The 20,181-nt window shown below is 35.7% G+C and overlaps 1 protein-coding gene across 1 annotated transcript; it reads right to left on the reverse strand.

The window, feature by feature from the left end:
- Positions 1 to 1,057: 1,057 nt before the first annotated feature.
- LOC114365554 (luciferin 4-monooxygenase-like) lies at positions 1,058 to 19,425 on the reverse strand. The gene is made up of 11 exons (XM_028322158.1): positions 19,207 to 19,425; positions 17,070 to 17,277; positions 15,317 to 15,503; positions 15,105 to 15,227; positions 13,788 to 13,953; positions 11,312 to 11,449; positions 8,866 to 8,991; positions 8,023 to 8,103; positions 7,402 to 7,548; positions 3,559 to 3,724; positions 1,058 to 2,706 (listed from the first exon to the last, which is right to left on the reverse strand). The coding sequence occupies exons 1-11, from the start codon at positions 19,351 to 19,353 to the stop codon at positions 2,564 to 2,566; spliced, it is 1,632 nt and encodes a 543-aa protein (XP_028177959.1). The 5' UTR covers positions 19,354 to 19,425; the 3' UTR covers positions 1,058 to 2,563.
- Positions 19,426 to 20,181: the final 756 nt, after the last annotated feature.

Genomic DNA, 20,181 nt, shown 5'->3' on the forward strand with positions numbered 1-20,181 from the left:
CAGCAAACGAGCGAGTGAAACAATGACACGGTACAATTATTAGCTCACAATATAGGTCCCTCGAGAAAGGCCTTTATCTCGCATATAATGTAAGATTTATACATGCAGTTTATAACGACACGGGAGAAATATTGCGTAAAATACTATGCTCCTACATTACGTAGTAAATCTAAGGTACCTACACGCAACATCGCGCCTTTTGTGCCTGTATTTGGAGCACTAAGGAAAGTTATGAGCTAGAAGGTTTTTCCTGGTTCTGAAAAAAGGAAACCGGGTTTGTTTTGTTAAGTAATTAGATCATGGGATATTCAGAAATGAACNGAATGTAAAAAGGATTTCTCTTTGGGGGTAGTAAAAAATGTACTCATTAGATTTTGAACAATTATATTTTCATAGCACAAATCGTCGGAGATAACATAATAAAGCGCTAAAATAATTTTAATACCAAGTACTCGTAACTTAAGTAAACTAGTAGGCATTTATAATAATATTTCCAAATAACTGCTACTACTAAAGTTTACACACTAAGTAATACATAACAAATCTAATATCTTTGCATGATTTCACAAGTATATTTTGAACTATACTTAGTAAATGCTATGCTAAGTGAAATGAACAACACGTTTATGTGGTATCATCTTATCAATTACACTTATTTAAAACACATGGGTTAATAATTGATGCTCTGAACGTATGGAAAAGCTCCAGTAATCTTGGGTACAAATGGCTCGCCTGTTGTCAAATAATCCCGAAGGGTGAGTGACGGCGATCGATCTCTAATTAGTTTATGAAATAAAAAAAAAACACATTGACTTGGTATCTTCTAATAAATTACTGTTCTCAGAAAACACATTATCAAATGATCCCAACTAATATTATAAATGCGAAAGTAACTCTGTCTGTCTGTCTGTCTGTCTGTCTGTCTGTCTGTCTGTCTGTCTGTCTGTCTGTTACGCTTTCCCGCTTAAACCTCGCAACCGATTTTGATGAAATTTGGCATAGAGATAGTTTGAGTCCCGGGAAAGAACATAGGATAGTTTTTATCCCGGTTTTTGAAACAGGGACGCGCGCGATAAAGTTTTTCTGTGACAGACAAAATTCCACGCGGGCGAAGCCGCGGGCGGAAAGCTAGTGCTCCATATTTATGCAAAAGTCCCAGTAATCCTGGGCAAAAATGTCTCGTGTGTCGTCAAATAATCCAGCGGGTGAGTGACAGACGCATGGCTCGCGGCGGTCGATATCTTTTTTAGTAGTTATGAATTAAAAATACCGAACACACTGCGGTGGATCTTTTAATCAATTACTGTTCTCATCTAAACACATTGTCAAATGATGCTCCATATGTATGCAAAAGTCCCAGCAATCCTGGGCAAAAATGCCTCGTGTGTCGTCGAATAATCCGGTGGGTGAGTGACAGCGCATCGCTCGCGGCGGTCGATCTCTATTTACCTACTTTATGAATTTAAGAATAACCATTTAAGTGGGTAATCTCTAAATAATCAATTAGTGTTCTCATATCTAAAACATCATGCTCCATATGTATGCAAAAGACCCAGTAATCCTTGACAAAAATGCCTCGTGTGTCGTCAAATAATCCCCGCGGATGAGTGACAGCACATCGCTCGCGGCGGTCGATCTCTATTTACCTACTTTATGAATTTAAGAATAACCTATTTAAGTGGGGAATCTCTTAATAATCAATTAGTGTTCTCATCTAAAACATCATGCTCCATATGTATGCACAAGTCCCAGTAATCCTGGGCAAAAATGCCTCGTGTGTCGTCAAATAATCCGGCGGGTGAGTGACGGACGCATGGCTATTTACTTTAAACCTATCACTGCAGCCTGCGCTACGAAACTCCATTCTGAATTTTTCTGCAACGCTGTGTAGATTATTGGATAAGGCTTATTATTCACAAACGATGCTTGCTTAAGTGAAGGAGCAAATCGAACGCACAGCGTTGAATAGAGCTCTGTGATTGGTTTTTGTCACCCTGTGCGTCCACGCGCACTGTGAGATGCGAACGTTTGTGAATACGTGCGTTAGATTAAGTTTGGTACAATGGATGAGATAAATATTAAAGCAATCTAGTAAAGACTTAACTAAACTAATTATTCTTATTTAGTTCAAGATGGAGTCCTCTACATCAAAGTAGACGCTTTTGCATCTTAAATGGTTGGTTAAGATGTACTTTACAACAAAAATATATTCTGCGTATCTACATTAAGCTTACTACAAACATATTTAAATTAAGTCAATAAATCAAGAGTATTTATAATGTAAATTTTAAATATTACATTTCTTGGAAGCTGTCCATTCATCTTTTTATTCGTGTTACATGGAAGAACGCCAACATTGGACATGGTTGAATTATGTGACTGCAGGTTAAACATACTCTAACACTAATGGTATTCATATATTAGTATCTACTGGCATAATTTAAACCTAAGAAATAATTATATTGCTAATTAATAATGTTAAAATATATACAGATTCATTTCTATCATCACCATAACTATAACTATTTAATTATTTACCGAATTTTAAGACTATTAATAATTATTATGAAGATGTTGGCAGGATTCTTTTAGCAGTAAGCGCCACTTCTTTGACTTTAGCTCTGTGGACTTTCCCCGAAGACGTGATGGGAAGTTGGTCCATGTAGAAGAAACCCCCGTGAAGTTGCCTCAGATCAGGCATTGATTCTGAAAGAAAAATAGTAGGTAAATGATTGCAATAATTTTATGGACACACTTTTTATGAGCTGTCAAAACGCGATTCATTCTTATTAGAAGTACGATAAAACTAAGGATTAAAAAATAAGCTTTACAACATGTCACTATTTCACCAATTCAATTGTTTATTGAAAGCTAAAACATTTAGGTTGAGTTGCACCACCTAACTTTGAAATGAAATGAAATGAAAAAAAACCGGCCAAGTGCGAGTCGGGCTCGCGCACAAAGGGTTCCGTAGCAGCAAATATAATAAACTTATTATGTCAATTTATACACCTGGTGAATGGAGCCTAAACTCTCCCGATATTTTGCCTTGTACTTTTATGTATGAATATTAATTTTATATATGTATTTATAAATATTCCGAGCTAAAGAGGTGGCAAAAGCAATGGCAAACAAACCACAATCAATAGTATTCGGTTGTCGCTGAACACTTGGAAACTGAATACATGACTCCGATAGATACGGAAACAAGGCTTTTACATATATTTTTTGCGATTTTCCTAGAACANAAAAAATGACTTTGACCGTAACTTTATCGATAACCGGTGTTTTTTGTATGGAGTTTGATAGATTTTTGACGTTTGTCAAAGTTGAAGTAAGATGATGCAACCCAGCCTTAGATAATCATATTATGCAGTTGACAGAAAACGAATTGAATTTTCAAGTTTAAAATTATGCCTTTACAAACAATTACACGCTTGCATACTTTTAGATGGAATTTAAGGTATTTTAGAATCAATACAATAATTCCAATTTCAAGGCACTCTTTTCTTTTTGTCTTTTAAGTTTCTTTTGATTATAAAAAAATCAGTAACAAACCTTTGACTAAATCGAATATCTCTTTAGGGTTGATCTGCGAGCCGTTCTTCCTGACGATGGCAGCGACGGGCACTTCCATTCTCTCCCGGTCGGGGATGCCCACCACGCAAGAGTAAGCTACCGCGGGGTGCCGCTTCACGATGTCTTCCAGCTGCAGAGGGGATATCTGCAAAAGAAAATGACTTGTAGCAGGCCTGTTCATCTCCGCGAGTTTACATCGAAAACAAAACACGCACGATGGCCCACCTACAGGATACTATTCGACAAGGCCTCACATACGAGCGAACATTGACTCACGCACGCGTATTCTTGTGTATGATGGAAGAAAATAAAGAAAATGGTGTACTAAATACTGTGCAGTATTTAACTGCCTAAATAATAATAAAAACACAGAATGTACTTTTTTTAGTTGCCTCAAGACACTGAGAGGTAAATAAGTAGTTAATATTATTCATGATAATTCATGCTAAATCATGTATTTCCTCCACAATTTTCCGCAGTTTGGCACCTCACGTCACATCATTTTACCGAAGTCAGCCCTATAGCTTCGGCGCAGTGCCGATCACTGACGTTTGTCAACAAAATGGTGCTTAACTCTTGAGACAGGCTAAATTACAACATATTGTTAATGACATTGAGCATACATTTTTTCACAAACGAACGAACGAACGAACAAGAAACTTGGCGTCATAGCGCCTCTTTTTCAGTGGCAGACAGCTGGTGAATGGCTAGAGTAATCCAGCCCAAACTCAGAGATTTTGGCCTAGAATTGCATTGGCAGAAAAATCAGGGGTTTATTTATGCCAATGCAATAAATTGTATTAATGTTTAAAAACTTCCTTTGTAAAATGACAATGAATGAAAATAATGGGTGGGACATAGCATAGCATTAAGTTTTGAGCTTGCTGTTACAACCGACGCAAAAGAAGAAAGAGACTGACGCTTTCTCATCACAACTAGATGCAAGCACAACTAAATTAGGTATTCAGGAACTAATATTAGATGTCAACTGCTCACAAATACCTACGTTTGGCCTAGTTAAGTCATGACTTAGTTACAGTTGGTAAACTACGGCATGTTTACAAGTAGGTATTTAAAGTTTGCCCTAAATACTTAATAGAGTTGTATTTATTCATAGAGGCTTAAAATATGCATTTAGTTGAAAGAGAAGCACTGTGAAACTTAAGTTACGGGCAAATCGCTAAATTCTTTTCTCTTTTCATGAATTTATACACATTTTCTTATTCTTTTCTATTCAAACTACTTCCTATAGTCCAGTAGAATTAGCTTTTAAATCGGAAATAATTCCTACAAAAGATTTTATTGTTTTAAGGGCTTCGTTGGTTGCCCATTAAGACTCTCCTAAGTTTTCGACTTCGACGGAGTTGTGCTTAAGTGGTGGGGGACCCGAAAGGGGCATTTTTTCGGTTTTCCGGTTATACCGCGTAAAGGACTTACCCTATCAAAAAGTGGTCTTCATGACGGTTGAAGGGCACTTAATCCTGCATTGAATNATAAAGAAAATGGTGTACTAAATACTGTGCAGTATTTAACTGCCTAAATAATAATAAAAACACAGAATGTACTTTTTTTAGTTGCCTCAAGACACTGAGAGGTAAATAAGTAGTTAATATTATTCATGATAATTCATGCTAAATCATGTATTTCCTCCACAATTTTCCGCAGTTTGGCACCTCACGTCACATCATTTTACCGAAGTCAGCCCTATAGCTTCGGCGCAGTGCCGATCACTGACGTTTGTCAACAAAATGGTGCTTAACTCTTGAGACAGGCTAAATTACAACATATTGTTAATGACATTGAGCATACATTTTTTCACAAACGAACGAACGAACGAACAAGAAACTTGGCGTCATAGCGCCTCTTTTTCAGTGGCAGACAGCTGGTGAATGGCTAGAGTAATCCAGCCCAAACTCAGAGATTTTGGCCTAGAATTGCATTGGCAGAAAAATCAGGGGTTTATTTATGCCAATGCAATAAATTGTATTAATGTTTAAAAACTTCCTTTGTAAAATGACAATGAATGAAAATAATGGGTGGGACATAGCATAGCATTAAGTTTTGAGCTTGCTGTTACAACCGACGCAAAAGAAGAAAGAGACTGACGCTTTCTCATCACAACTAGATGCAAGCACAACTAAATTAGGTATTCAGGAACTAATATTAGATGTCAACTGCTCACAAATACCTACGTTTGGCCTAGTTAAGTCATGACTTAGTTACAGTTGGTAAACTACGGCATGTTTACAAGTAGGTATTTAAAGTTTGCCCTAAATACTTAATAGAGTTGTATTTATTCATAGAGGCTTAAAATATGCATTTAGTTGAAAGAGAAGCACTGTGAAACTTAAGTTACGGGCAAATCGCTAAATTCTTTTCTCTTTTCATGAATTTATACACATTTTCTTATTCTTTTCTATTCANCCTATTGGCTCAAACTTAATTTTGTAAGAGATAGCAAAATTTCGATCTAGATTCTAGATAATTAGGGCAGACCAATGAAACGAGACGGGACGGAGCGATTAGACCGGGTCTTAGCATATCCAGTAACTAATCTGTTTTCTAATTAGCCCGCGCAGACTTCAATCAAATGCCCGACGGGAGCTCTATCAAAAGGAATAAGAAGGACAGGCTTAATTAAAAATCGCACATGGAGGCATGAATGGTTCTCTATTTATGTAGTAATTACATCAATCTTATTCACATCTATAGAATTAGCCTTTGTAGGTTGGTCTATTTCATGTAATATTTTATTTAATTAGTCTATTTCAAAGTAGGGATCCATAATGTTTATTTTGAATCTGTTTACAAAGTAACGAACGTCAAATTGAAATATGGATCCAATTTCAGTTTCATCGTATAGGCAATTACTATTACCAAGTATACCGTTTTCCGCGGAATCATTTACCATGCTGAATAATGTTAAGTTAGTCCTTTTAGTGAATTCGATGTTTTCAGACAACGCTCACAATGGTGGGTATTTTCTTGAAAAATAAGAATTTATTTTTCGTTGTGCGCATATCTCGAGACAGTTCCCCGTTGAATGAATCAGAGCGTGAGCAAAATAAGTCTATCTAGATAACTTCAGGGCCACTGATTTTCACATCTTACGACAAGAAAGGTCAGAAACAGCAATTTTAATAATTACAACTGTACTCAATTGGGTATCCGTGTTTCTGTCACTTCTTCGTTATTAAATTAGAATCTATTTAAGTATTATTAAAAAAATAGTAGCATCAAAAAGCGAGGAAGTAGCACCTTTAGCAACCATTTAACTAACATAGACATAGAATCGTCCATATCTCCCTTATTATCACAACAAAGTGAAATAATTAATTGCATGCCGCGTGATCTCATTCTAGTGAGAAGTAGATTGTAAACAAGGTTAAAATTAAAATAATTATCTCTGCATTCATATTATTTAACTAACTCCCCGTATTTCAGCTTTAACTTCATAATTAAATTGGTACCTAGCCCAACAAAATGAATACGAATCATAATACGTGAGCGAAATATGTCTGTATTCCTTCAAGCCAACTGATATCACATCTGAGGGCACAGGTAGGGTCGGAGGTAGCAATTTAAAATTAATTATTTCGGCATGTATTCGGATATGTTTAATCACTGGGTATTTAGGTACCAACTCACAGACATCTAGGATATCAATTTCCAAGTAGGTATTTCATAAAAGTAGTTTTTAAGAAAGACTAGTAAAATGTGCTTTAATCAAGCATACAAGCTATAGTATGAGTGTAGTTGTCACATCACGTCTGTCACTGGAAATGCCCGCTCTTTTCTAAAACTTAATTAAATGAGGCTTACCCAATATCCGGCGCTTTTGATGAGCAGTCTTTTCCTCTCGACGAAGTAATAATAATTTTCATTATCTTTGTAGAATATGTCACCGGTCTTGAACCAGCCGTCCTCAGTCACCATCTCTCTAGTTTCTTCGGGATTTTTCAGGTATTCCTGAAAACGAATTCCAACCACATCATTACGAATGCATGTTTACGTTTCATTACATGCAAATAAAGCCGTAATTGCATAATTTAAAGGAGAATGCAAGAAAGTAAAATGCGGTTTAGTAAGAATAGCCGACAAAACCATTTAGCAAAGTAAATTGCACGCAAGCTTTTTAATAAATGCAGTTTCTTTACAGACTGTTTTCTGTGAATTATTTTGAAATAAAGAAGTCTAGATTATAAACACAGTATAATAGTGATATAAAGAGACCATTAAAAACTTTGGTACTCTTTAGTAGTACTAGTTAACTATGAAAATAGTCTGTGAAAACTGTTGGAGGTGTGAAAATCTCTGGTAATTTTGCTAAATGGCATCTCACGGCTAATTAGAGCCCGCATTGAGCTTCCTACTTAGGTCATGGTTAATTTTCTTACAGACTTGTTACAAAGAATCCCCGAGAAACTCTATAATTATAATTACCTTAAAGAAAGCGTCGCCTTTAATCCAAAGTTCGCCGGATTTAAAAGGCTTTCCGAGCTCGTGGCCTTCGTCGTCTACAATCTAGAACAATAGATCAACGGAAATATTATTACCTATTTAATATTACTCAATTTGATTTGTATAGAATAATTTAATTTGTGAATAGAATTTGATTTGTGGATTATTTCATGAATGCTTCCGTTTGCTTTGCTAATTTTATAAGTAGGTACATGTGCTCAATGCAAATACTTATACCTCAATGAATTTGGGAAATCAAAGAGGTAACATAATATTTTAATGATGTTTGTTAATAAGGCAAGGCATTCACGTGTAAACAAACAACACAGCAATTTATTTCTTAAAAATCATGAAAGCTGGAAAAAAATAATGTGGAATACAGGCAAAAAGCTGCTATCGGAATCTTGTGTTTGCTCGGTTGAACCGGCCGTCAATGATAATTGTAATTCAAAAAGACAAAGGTGTCCCAAGGGGATGTTTCATGAAAAGGCACGTGGATCGAAAAACGTTCCCCACGTTTTGGTACTGTATTAACTGCAAACCATGCTATCTACTTTTATCTTAATTAGCCCTACTGATTAATGAATCCGAACGACTCCTCAAATGAATCATTTGTCTACCGAATCAAGCCTGCTTGGAAGATTAATATAATATACCTATTGTTGAATAAGGAATGCCATGTAATTTAAGGTTTATTTTTATAGGTTCAGCTATTCAGCTACTTTAGCCATGGTTTGACTATTGAAAAGTACAAAATTCGCGAACTTTCAGGAATTTCTATAGCCCTTTCCAGGATAGGGAACCAATAGGTATATTGTTACTTACCATGTATTTGTATTTTTCAAAAGGTAGCCCAACCGAGCCGAAAGGCGTGTCCTCGCCGAAGTCGAATGCAGGAACCAAAAGCTCCGTCATACTGTACACTAGGTACAAGAAGGCGTCACATCTCGCCTGAAACAAACAAATATAATGTAAATATACGAAGGTAACATGATCATTTATGATTGATTACGAGTTTTTAGGCCAGGAAAATTATACTGTACNTAATTGGATTAAAATAATGTATTCAATCTTATATGAACTTTTAAGGAAGTTAGGAATAATGTTAGCTCTGTACCGTAGCTGTACTGTAGTATACAAAACTTTAGCTACATTTAAAAAATTAGCTCACGTATTTGATTTTGATATTCGTTCACAAAGCAACGAGCAGTAATAGCAAGCTTCCGTAAGCTTCGCCCATTCGTTTTCATACCTGACTGGAATTAGAAAATGTAGTTCATTTCACATAAATATTTGTGTTCGGAATGTACGTCTGTTATCTGATCCGAGCTTGATTTACGGAATCCTTTGTTGTACCTATAATAGTGAAGGTACGTGAGGGTTCACTTTCCCAAGGATATTGTTAAGTGTGGTTTACTCAAAGGTACATTTTAACAGAATGTTAGACGGTTCACAGAAATCCTAATTCCCGGAAGAAAAAAATTACTAATTTCATTTGCCAGCCTGAAGTCACCGTAGCATGACTTTCCTGCTTTGATGTTAAACTGCCATTATTACGGCAATTTTCAGGCTGCTGTAATGTCACATGTTATTTATGCCTGTTTTGTATCGGGGCTCATACCCAGACTCTTTTGATCCCTTTGCGATATCGGATTGTTTGACAAGGGCACATTTTACCAATTAACTATATTATGACAGGTAATATAGGTAATAGTGGACATATGAGCCGGTCTCCGTTAAGATTTCCTAGTAATTTTATGCTACGTCAAAGTACAGACGACCTGAAAATTAAATCACTGCGCATGACAGGGTATCAGGCAAGTTTAATAGCGCCACGCATGACAATGGTGTGTACAAGCCGGTGTCGCTTAAGGCTCAAGACATACTACGCGTCTTAAGCTCAGCTGAAGGCAACCTACGCAACTTTAAACTATTACTGATATTACTCAGCTGTTTTGCATAGTTTTGTAATTTATAAATAGTAGAAACTAATCTTTTCCAACTTTTCATTGGCCTGTTTTTCTGCTGTGCGACGGGCGCCCGCAGTAGGTGTGCGAGCGCGACAGCAACATAATGGGGATGTTGCCTGGGTCAAAAAGCAAGAGTTTTAATTAGTCCGTCAGTTAACTTATCAAAAAATACTCTACACGTATTTTTCACTTTTTCAAACTAATGAAAATTTAAAGAGATAAAGCGCCCCAAAGTTCATAAGAAGAGGCCCGTGACGTCAACGCTTGCTTAAAAATGCCGCACGTTGTGACGTCGTGCGCAACTTCAACGCACCATAACTATGTAATTATTTGTTAGATTGACAAATAAAATTATACGTGTCCAATATTTTTAGATATTAAACATTACGGACTAAAAAAATTTTTTTAGGCAACTAGCCTATTACGCGCGAGCGATAAGGATGGGTAGCTTGGGGTTATTGGACAAAATTCTACGTGCTCACGGAGCAGGCTTTTTGCTTACTTATTTTAATACTTGTAGAAGACTATTTTGTTATCAAGTTTATAAAATATATTTACAAAGTCCCTAGTGCTGGATTTACACTGATTGACTGTTTTTAAAAGCAAAGAGAAAAAAAAAGCCGAGTGTTTTAATAAGTTTTTAACGTTAGGTATAAGGTAACCATAACTACTAGATTACCTAGTAATCGTTCTCTGATCCCAAGTAGGTACTTTGTACGGAAGTTATTTGCAGCGATTTGCAGTTTGCACGCTAGGATTACTCGTTTAGAGTAGCTTAGTTCGAACATCAACATACTCGCTAGTTGTGTGCCCACAGGCTTATGAAAGATGGAGTTCGAAGTTGGTTATTCTACGTTATTTATACGGATTGGACAAATACAATCCTGACTTTGCTGGATCAATTGCTTCCCTAGACGATAGTTTCGATAAATTATTAGTATTTAAGTAGGTAGTGCTAACTGCAACTCCCTCTCTGAGACTGACGTGCGCCAAATATTAGAGTTTTGGAGTTAGGGCAACATCGCAAGTGCCAAAGATTGATTTTGGGTTAGCTAGTTACACTGGATTTACGGTCTGAACTGAACAACTGAACATGATATGAGTGTCATATAATTGATACTTTAATTAGAAACTGATTTCATAAGTTACTCACCTATTATTTACTAGAAAAAGAAAACAGTATTAACTCGGTGCTATCTTCCGTGTTTTGGAATTTAAACAGTAAGCTACCGATTTAACCGAACGTTCACTTTTAGTAGAACTGTTTAATGTACCCTCTGGGGCACTTTTAGTGCACTTACCCTGACTCGATCCAATATCGGTTTCTCCATTGGGCTGCCTGCAATGATGATATATTTGAAACAGGATAGATCGCAAATTTTCTCCGTGCCTTGCAGGAATTGGCCCAGCAAATGCGGCGTCCAGGCCGTTACGTGTGGCTGAAATCAATACGGGAACATAAGTAGGCGAATAGCTAAAAGTAGGCTGAAATAGGCGCTGCCGAAATTAGAGAAGAAAGTTTAATTTTGCAATTGAGCGCTCTCAACGAGGAGAGGTTATACCTGAGCGTCGCAATTTATATGTGTCAAGTAGAGTGTCTAAAAGCTACGTATAAAAATAATAATGAACGGTGATACGGATAAAATAAGTAGAAGTTGATTGTAGGAAGTAATTTATAGAACTTAAATTCTGAATCCATTTTGAAAAATCTTTCATCAATCATCAGTAGAGACGATGTAACCGTGGGCTTGTTAAGACAATATTATGATAATTTTAAAATGTTGCAGTCTTGCGATTTGATAAGCGACTGCATCACTGCGTGCATATAGTTTTTTTTATCTTTGGGCACATCCACATCTATCTGATATTACAATTTAAAGGTGCACCTGCACCGTCGTTATTGTGTTAATTAACCTCCCCGAGTGTTACTGGGTAACAACTAAATACTTAGGCTGGGTTGCACCACCATACTTTAACTTTAACAAACATCAAAAATCTGTCAAACTACATACAATAGCAACGATTATCGTTATAGATACGGTTAAATTTAGATGGTGCAACTCAGCCTTAGTCGTAAATAGACGTAAATTGCCTACGAAGTTATGTATCATTTTATAACACCCTCTCTTCCATTTGTATTTCTCTTTGCGTTGGAAAAAAAACTCGATACAAAGCTTCAAACTCCAATTTACATACTTTAGAACAATTTTGTTGCGGGTTTCATGACAGGTTAGCTATCCCCTGTGGCTATTTATCATTTAATCTTCACTTGGGTGAGAATGCTGCCATAGCTATAGTACCTATGTGAACATATTCCATGGTCTCTTTTTCGAGTGTAACAAAAGATTTGTGTTGGTAAAATTAACTTTAGGCGATATTTCAATTCAGTTATTAAACTCTTTACTCTTTGTACAGCTATATTCAATTTATAACTTATGAATTAGTTAAGCGGTATTGAAAATTTAAATTAGGCTGACTACAAGTTGGTGATTGACTTTCAGAAGTGGCCTATAGTGATGTTTTATTAAGTCTCCTAGTTATTTACATAGTTTAAGTGTAATTCATAATCGAATTATTTGACAAGTATTAAAATCAATGGGTTAAATTCGTAAGCTTTCATAAAATATTTGATGAACACATAAAATACTCTTTAGGTATTTGCGTAACGATTTATCATCTTCATTTTCGGTTTTTAATGACGTTAAAAATAAAATATTAATTTCTAGAACATACAATGTAAAATCATCAATCAAACGAGTCATTGTTAGAAATCAGAATAATTTACGATACGAGTACGAATAGTATCAATAGATTACGCAAATCGGCTTATCGTCACCGGGAGCTGTTGTAACCTGTTGTATTTGTGACACGGGGCGATCTGTAGAGTCAGAATGAATAAATTACCTACAAAAAATTGGTGAGCATATAGAATTAACTATACAGTCTAAAAATTTGAGGGAATGACGCCCGATCAGTACAGAAAATAGTTCTTTAGTCAAATCCCCAATGCCGTAGACGTCATGAAAAATTAAAAGGAAAGCATACCTATCTGCATTTGCAATTAACTGTACATTCTTAGTTGCCCAAAAATCTATTAAGTTTATTGATGAAGCTTTAATTCCAAATATTTGGGGAAATCGTCCTTCAACAGCTCATAAATAATGTATTTCCTATACCTATCAATATCAATGGTGTCAACTACCCAATTAATTACTAAGTAAGTACACATTAAAAAGAGAAGGTTACGACGTCTATGGTTATGGTAGAAAATTTTAAATTGTTAAATGAGGCGTCTTTTCTTTTACCAAATACATAACGCTAGTAAAATGTGTACGAATTAAAATCATCCACATTTTACTATCAAAATTAAAAATAACACTACTAACAAAAGACAGTCATTGCATGTGTAGGTAACCTACATACTTTTAACTGAAATAAAATTGCTTATAATCTGCAAATTGCATGTAGATAAAAATCAAAGATATCCTACTCGTATGTAAGTTGTTAAAGTATTTCACAACAAATCATTGTAGTAATGAGCACTTCAGATTTTACGAACATGATTTTGATTTTGATTGTGGGACGCGTGTTAATCATGAAAGTAGGTAAATGAATATTAACTGACACAAGTTACAAGTTTTAAGGCAGAGTTGCACCACCTTACTTTAACCGTAAATAATCATAACCGGTTTTATGTATGGTGTTTGACAGATCGTTGACGTTTGTTATAGTTAAAGTAAGATGGTGCAGCCCGGCCTCAGAATACAATTGACTTACCCTATATTTATTAATGGCACCAATCAACAGTGGAGGTGTAAGCGGCGCGGAGCACTGAAGCCTAGTGTACTGCCGCATCGGCCCACAGATGAAGAACAAGAGCGAAGACATCCACTGGAATGTCGACATTGTCAAGACCATTTTCACTGGTCCTGTGAACTTTTCCCTAAAATTGTATAATATCAGTTAGAACAAATATTTTAACGTTGAGCTTCAATTCAACTCTACCATGACCCTGTTACCGTCAAAACTCATTATTGGTCAAAACCACTTCGGACTTCAAAAATCAGTCAAAAGTGATTTTTACTGATCATTCGTTCATTCGTTTCAGCCAAATGACGTCCACTGCTGGACAAAGGCCTCCGCCAAGGTTTTCCATAATGCACGGTCCTGTGCTGCCCGCATCCAGGCTCTTCCCGCGACCTTTACCAGATCGTCGGTCCACCTAGTTGTAGTTTGACTGATGCCCTTGTTCAACATCACTTTATACTGATTTTTCCAGTCAAACTATGAGTGGAAAACTATGAGTTAGTAAAAGCATGGTACAATTTTATTGAAGGCAGAATTTATGTGCTCTCTTCTTTAAAAGTTGCGTTTAATTTAACAGTTTAATGATTTCTTATTTCTTCCCTACAGAATGCGGATGTGTCATTGCATTACGTATACCTAATGCAGTTAGACTGTCGTCGATACATATTCAACATGGATGAATTATTCGGAAACGGTTGAGAAGTGGAGGACACTGCATCTTAGACTCATGCATGGTAATGTTAGGCATGGGTACATAATACCCATTGGTTCCAATAAAGTATATGTACATAAGTAAATATATCGCTAAAAACGACATCATAAAATGTTTTACATTGATTAGTGCTGAAAACTGATAGGTTGGAATAGTTAGTAAAAGATTTTCCTGCCCCAGCGGCCATCAGCTCTACGAGCTATGTGCTCCGCCCACTGCCACTTGATTTTAGCGATTCTGCGGGCTATGTCACGACCACGAGCCGGAAGACGTAGCGTGGGCAGGCCTCCCACTAGGTGGTCCGACGATCTGGTGAAGGTCGCGGGAGGTGCCTGAATGCGAGCGGCTAGGGACCGGTCTTTGTGGAAATCCTTGGTGGAGGCCTTTGTCCAGCAGTGGACGTCTTTCGAACGAACGAAAAGATTTTACATTATTAGATGCAACTAGATTTTTCTACTTTTCACTTCCATTATCTAACATGAGATAATCCTGTCAGACAGCAAAGCGATGAAAGACAAAATCTAGGGTCTATTACAGGTAATATTTGAAGTAGATAGATGTCCCAAAATACTAACCACCAACAACAGATCGAGTTGAGTAAGGTATCGTAAGGTATGACAGCCACTTTAGGTAATCCAGTGGTCCCGCTTGTCAGCACCAGCCACGCTGCGATCTCTGAATGATTGAATTCAGCCGGCCTGAAATCCGTGACAAAAGATATTATGATTTGTTTATTGAATACGAAAAAAATCATGAAATAATTAAGTAGTTTTACGCAATCACTCACCTAAAGTTAACCTCTGTGCCATTATTTTCTTGGATAAACTTTTCCATGTTGTTATTTTCATCATCAAAGACGATAATCTTGGCGTCTAAGTTGGTTGCAGCGAATGCTTGTTTGACATATTCGGCAGCGTTTTTAAAACAAAATATTGCTTTTGGGCAAACGTATGGCAACAGACCCTGGAGGTCAACTGAAAAGAAAAAAAATGATTAATATTCGCTCGTTAGGTAAGTAATCTAAAATGGATTACAAAGTTATTGTTATTATAATCATCACACTGCAAAAAAACTTTTACTTTATTAGTAGGTAACTCTATAAATTATAAACATCGTAACTTTTTATCGTTCTTTGAGGCAATGAAATACAATAATAAAATTTCACTTTATTTTTAAAATACTGAGGCTTTTAACTTAATGTTGTGTCATTTCAGAATTCCGGCCTAGCTGCTTTTACGATAGCATTACGTGCTCGGAAACGTTACTTTCACCCTATTTGGGTTCCAAATGCATTTATAGTTTAGACTTTATATTGTTGTATTATGACAATGTTATTTATTTTCTTTTATCATGAGCATTAAATGCACAAAAACCGCATCTTCGTAGTCATGGAAATAATTTCATTCAACATTATTTGTAGCGTATCTTAATACCTACACGGGTTTATAATATTTGGGTATATTAGATAGTCTTTCAAGCTACGTCATTATCTTGATAATGATAAATATTACAAATTAAGAAGATAATTATCGTAATACCGAAAGATATGAAGCTTAATATGAAAGACACCTTGAAGTTTAAATTTTAATTACATTATTAGCATCAACATCAAAGAAATCTAATCGAAATTTCTGGTACGTGTGTCTTATGTAGGCTTTAATTTTATCATACATTAGGCAGCTGGGGTTTTGATTTTCGATAGTGGCAATTAATCTGTTATTTGATTTGCGATAGATTTGTTGTGTTCGGCGTGATTTAGGGGGTATAGATAACTGCTACTTTTAGTGTCGGCGGTTGATATTTCGCCACAAAAAAACGTACTGTTCACGTCACGCGTGGTTCGCGTGTTCAAGGTGGGACAAATAGCTAATACCTAATATCTATAACTTGACGCAATATAACATGAAGAATAGGTTACTAAAATGCCATGCAGCGTAGATGCAGTGGCATAATTGATAAATTAATTACGGATTAGGTAATTAAGACGTCTGTTATGGGGCTTATCGCAGCTACGCTGTCTGATTACTGACGTAACTAATCCACTTCTTATCATGGATGAAAGCCTTGTTCTGACCTTGGTTATTAAAGTTTTTAATTTACCTTATACCTACCTACTAAGTTGGGATGAAGCCTACACTACACTGCAAGGTAAATAAAACCTTATTTTCTTTAGATAAGTAACTTTTCAACGTTAGTAATGTTACTATACGGCAATAAACAATAGACGCTAAATGTCAAAGGTGCTTTTTCTGTATTTATTAAGTAGGTAGGTACTCGTTTAAAATATTTTTTGAAATTAGGTAACTCAAAATCTCTAACCACATAAGTAAATCTATATATATAAAAATGAAACCCGTTTCGCGTTGTCACGGCATCACGTGTGAACGGCTGAACCGATTTCGATAATTCTTTTTTTTAAATGTTTGTGGAAGTCCAAGGATGGTTCTTACGGAAAAAAATATTAGGAAAATCTCTACGCTAAGGCGGTACGAAGTTCGCCGGGTCAGCTAGTGGATTATAAAAATAATTTCTAATCTTACCTGGTCCAATTGTGGGGTCCATCCCACACATGGGGTAGCCATTGAAATGGCAGGCGTAGTACGGGATGGCCATGTCCAAATGGTTGGGGCCGATGACCACGACCGGGTCTCCTGGCTTCAGGCCATAGTTGCTGAGCGCGCTGGCCAGCCGCATGGAGCGGATGGCTACTGATTCGTTGGTCTCACTCGTCTCGGTGGCTGCATCAATCTGTGGATAGTTGATTGCTATCAAATGTAACCGCCAGTAGCATGTTTAACTATATTTTTTGTTGCAAAAGAGTAGTTATTATATTATACACAAGATGCTACAGTGTTAAGCTTGATTATGCTGTTTGTTGTCCGTTAAATAAACAGCTTGAATATTTTCCTCTTGGTCTCTACAGTTAATTCACTAAACTTTTTATTAGATGATAAGTAGGTTGGCTTATTAATGCCACAACTTTTAGAGATTGATTTTTGTAACAGTTTCGTCTAAGAGTTAATTAGACGCTCGTTAAACTAACCCTAATTAAAACTATGTACAGAACTAGATTTGTTGTTCATTATAATTATTGGCAAACTTTATAAATTACAAGAAAATTATGACAGTGCCTCGCAGCACTTAAATCCCTTTAAGATATTAATTAGGTGATTTCAAGTTCCGGCAGTCAATGAGTGCAATGATAGTGAGGTTTTGAAATATCAGCTGTCGTGGGAAGGCAATATAATAAAATATTATTGAGCCATGGTTGTAATTAATAACTCATTTTCAGACCAAATAAGTACGTCCTTGAACGACGTTAAGGCTGTTTACCCGACATTGTGATAAAGCGTTCATTTGACTGTGATTTATGGATAGGGAGACAATAGGTCAAATAAACAAATACAATAAACGCTTATCTTTCATCGTTTCAATATCCGACCATTATTGGCCTAGAAATATTGTGAGCTCCATCAACATTATGGTATGGATAAATAAATATTTATGAATATCATGTTACACTTAAAATTATCCAAATCATTTTGGTTGATGAATATCAGTAGCTGTCTGTAAGTTAATACTTTTTAACATGAATTGATAAATTTTCTCATGTAAGTGTAATGTAATACATACTTATTGTTTATTTGAAGAGAAAACTAGAATTCAGTAAAGTTTATGTCAAAGGTAAGGTGCAGGTTCAAGTAAATAGTTTAATCAATGTCATTAATCGGGTCTAAAAGGAATGTCCACTTTGTAATATTAGTTAGATATGTTATCTGAGTATTTAGTTAAATGTTATTGTATTTTATAGGTCAAACAAAATAAACAGTCAACATTTATGATAAACAGTCAAAATTATCACGATAGTATTTTAGTACCGTGTTAGCAGAAGGTGTATTGCTTAATAATTGGAAGATTGTATGTCTTTAATTATTTTATAATAAGAAAAAAAAATAGTGTGAATAACAAGCATATTACTACTTTGATACTTCTGTTGTAAAAAGATTTCAAACGTCATTAAATTAAATTGATTATTAAAGGGAAATTGAGGTAAAACAATTGGGTTGTGTTTATTAATTATAATTTTACATAGGAAAAGTTTACTTAGTAGAACCGGTAAGTAAGAGAAACATTTATCCGACCCAATAGTTTTCGAATCCATTTCGGCACAATCGACATTTATTTAGTTATTTAGTAGCTTTATTTGATAAAGTAAAATTCAGATAATTCTTACTATATTATTCAGGTAGAGAACTGATTTGTAATTATTGAAAAGCGAAGAACTTTTTTATCGGCGAATTAACTTTTATGAAATTGTAAATTAGGTTTCTTTTAATTGACATGCTTATGCCCGTTTTCACCATTAATCCTTAATTTTTAAGTGACCCCTATGAAAACAAAATTCCCGTCATGTGTTACCATAGGGGTCACTTAAAAATTAGGGATTTATGGTGAAAACGGGTATTAGTATCTTAATTATTCCCGGTATTGAAATCACTACCACCACGTTAATGCTTAATTAAATTCCCTTGCAAGTCGAAACTGTTTTTAAATAAACACAAAAGTTGAGTGAAAACATTAAAGCTGAGCTTTCCAAAGTGCTATATTAAATGTCCATACAGGGTTTACAAAGGTTAAGAATATCCAACTTTAGTGTGAGAATGAATGATGTTCTACCTGATTTAACAAAGTCGGGTTTCCCAGGAATCCTTCCAAAACTAAATGTCCCACATGACATTTTTCTGGACATATGTTGTATCTTTGAGCCGCTTTCAGTTTCAGAGCACATAAACGTTGTCTAATGTGAATCTCTTCAAGAATCATGATTACGACCGTTTAAAAAAAATTCTAAAAAATCAAAAATATTTGCCTGTATGTACTGGCCGACACTTAACACAGGTATAATAGTAAATAAGGCCGCCGAAACGTATATATAGTAGTTAATAAATCACATTATCTAATTTATCTTTATCAGGTAGCTGAATCGTGTATCTACAATAAATAATGAAGCTACATAATCAAACTAAAAGATAATCTATTATGAAATGACGATCAACCAAAATTATTACGAAATAACAACGTACTGGTTGCAGTGACACAAAATAAGCTGTGTTATTATAGGAAAGCGTTTTAATATACATATCATCAGTTCATTTAGTCTCCACTGCATTACAACCCTCTCTAATTTAACAGAAGCAAAAGGACATGAACACTTCCCACGCTTCCCAGCTGGCCTGACGAAATTATGAATCTTCCTGCTTATTGACATGGTCCTTTCAGTTCCAAAACGATTTAGTAGTACTTCAAAGCGCAAAGCAATGATATTGTAAAGTAAAACAAAGCGTATTAATATTGTTTCCTAACAAAAGGGATAAGTTCTAGAGTCTAAAAAGTTCTCGATTCGAAGATATTACAAGAATAGTTGTTGAACTTGCTCGTTCATGCCGCCCAGCAATCGTCGCTGCAGAACTTTGGCTAAAACAATGTCGTCAATTAATTAAACTTCGCAACGATCGATGTCTCCCGATACAATGGAAAAGGCCATTGTCACGCAGCTCAATAAGACCAGCTTCATAATAATTCTGCTATTTATTGGGAACTTTCCAGAACTTCGCGCTTAGTTGGCAGTTAGTTTGCTGTATCGTAAACCCG

The sequence above is a fragment of the Ostrinia furnacalis genome, unplaced genomic scaffold, assembly GCF_004193835.3.
Source record: "Ostrinia furnacalis isolate ACB-3 unplaced genomic scaffold, ASM419383v2 OfSCF7603, whole genome shotgun sequence".
Taxonomy (NCBI): Eukaryota; Metazoa; Arthropoda; class Insecta; order Lepidoptera; family Crambidae; genus Ostrinia; species Ostrinia furnacalis.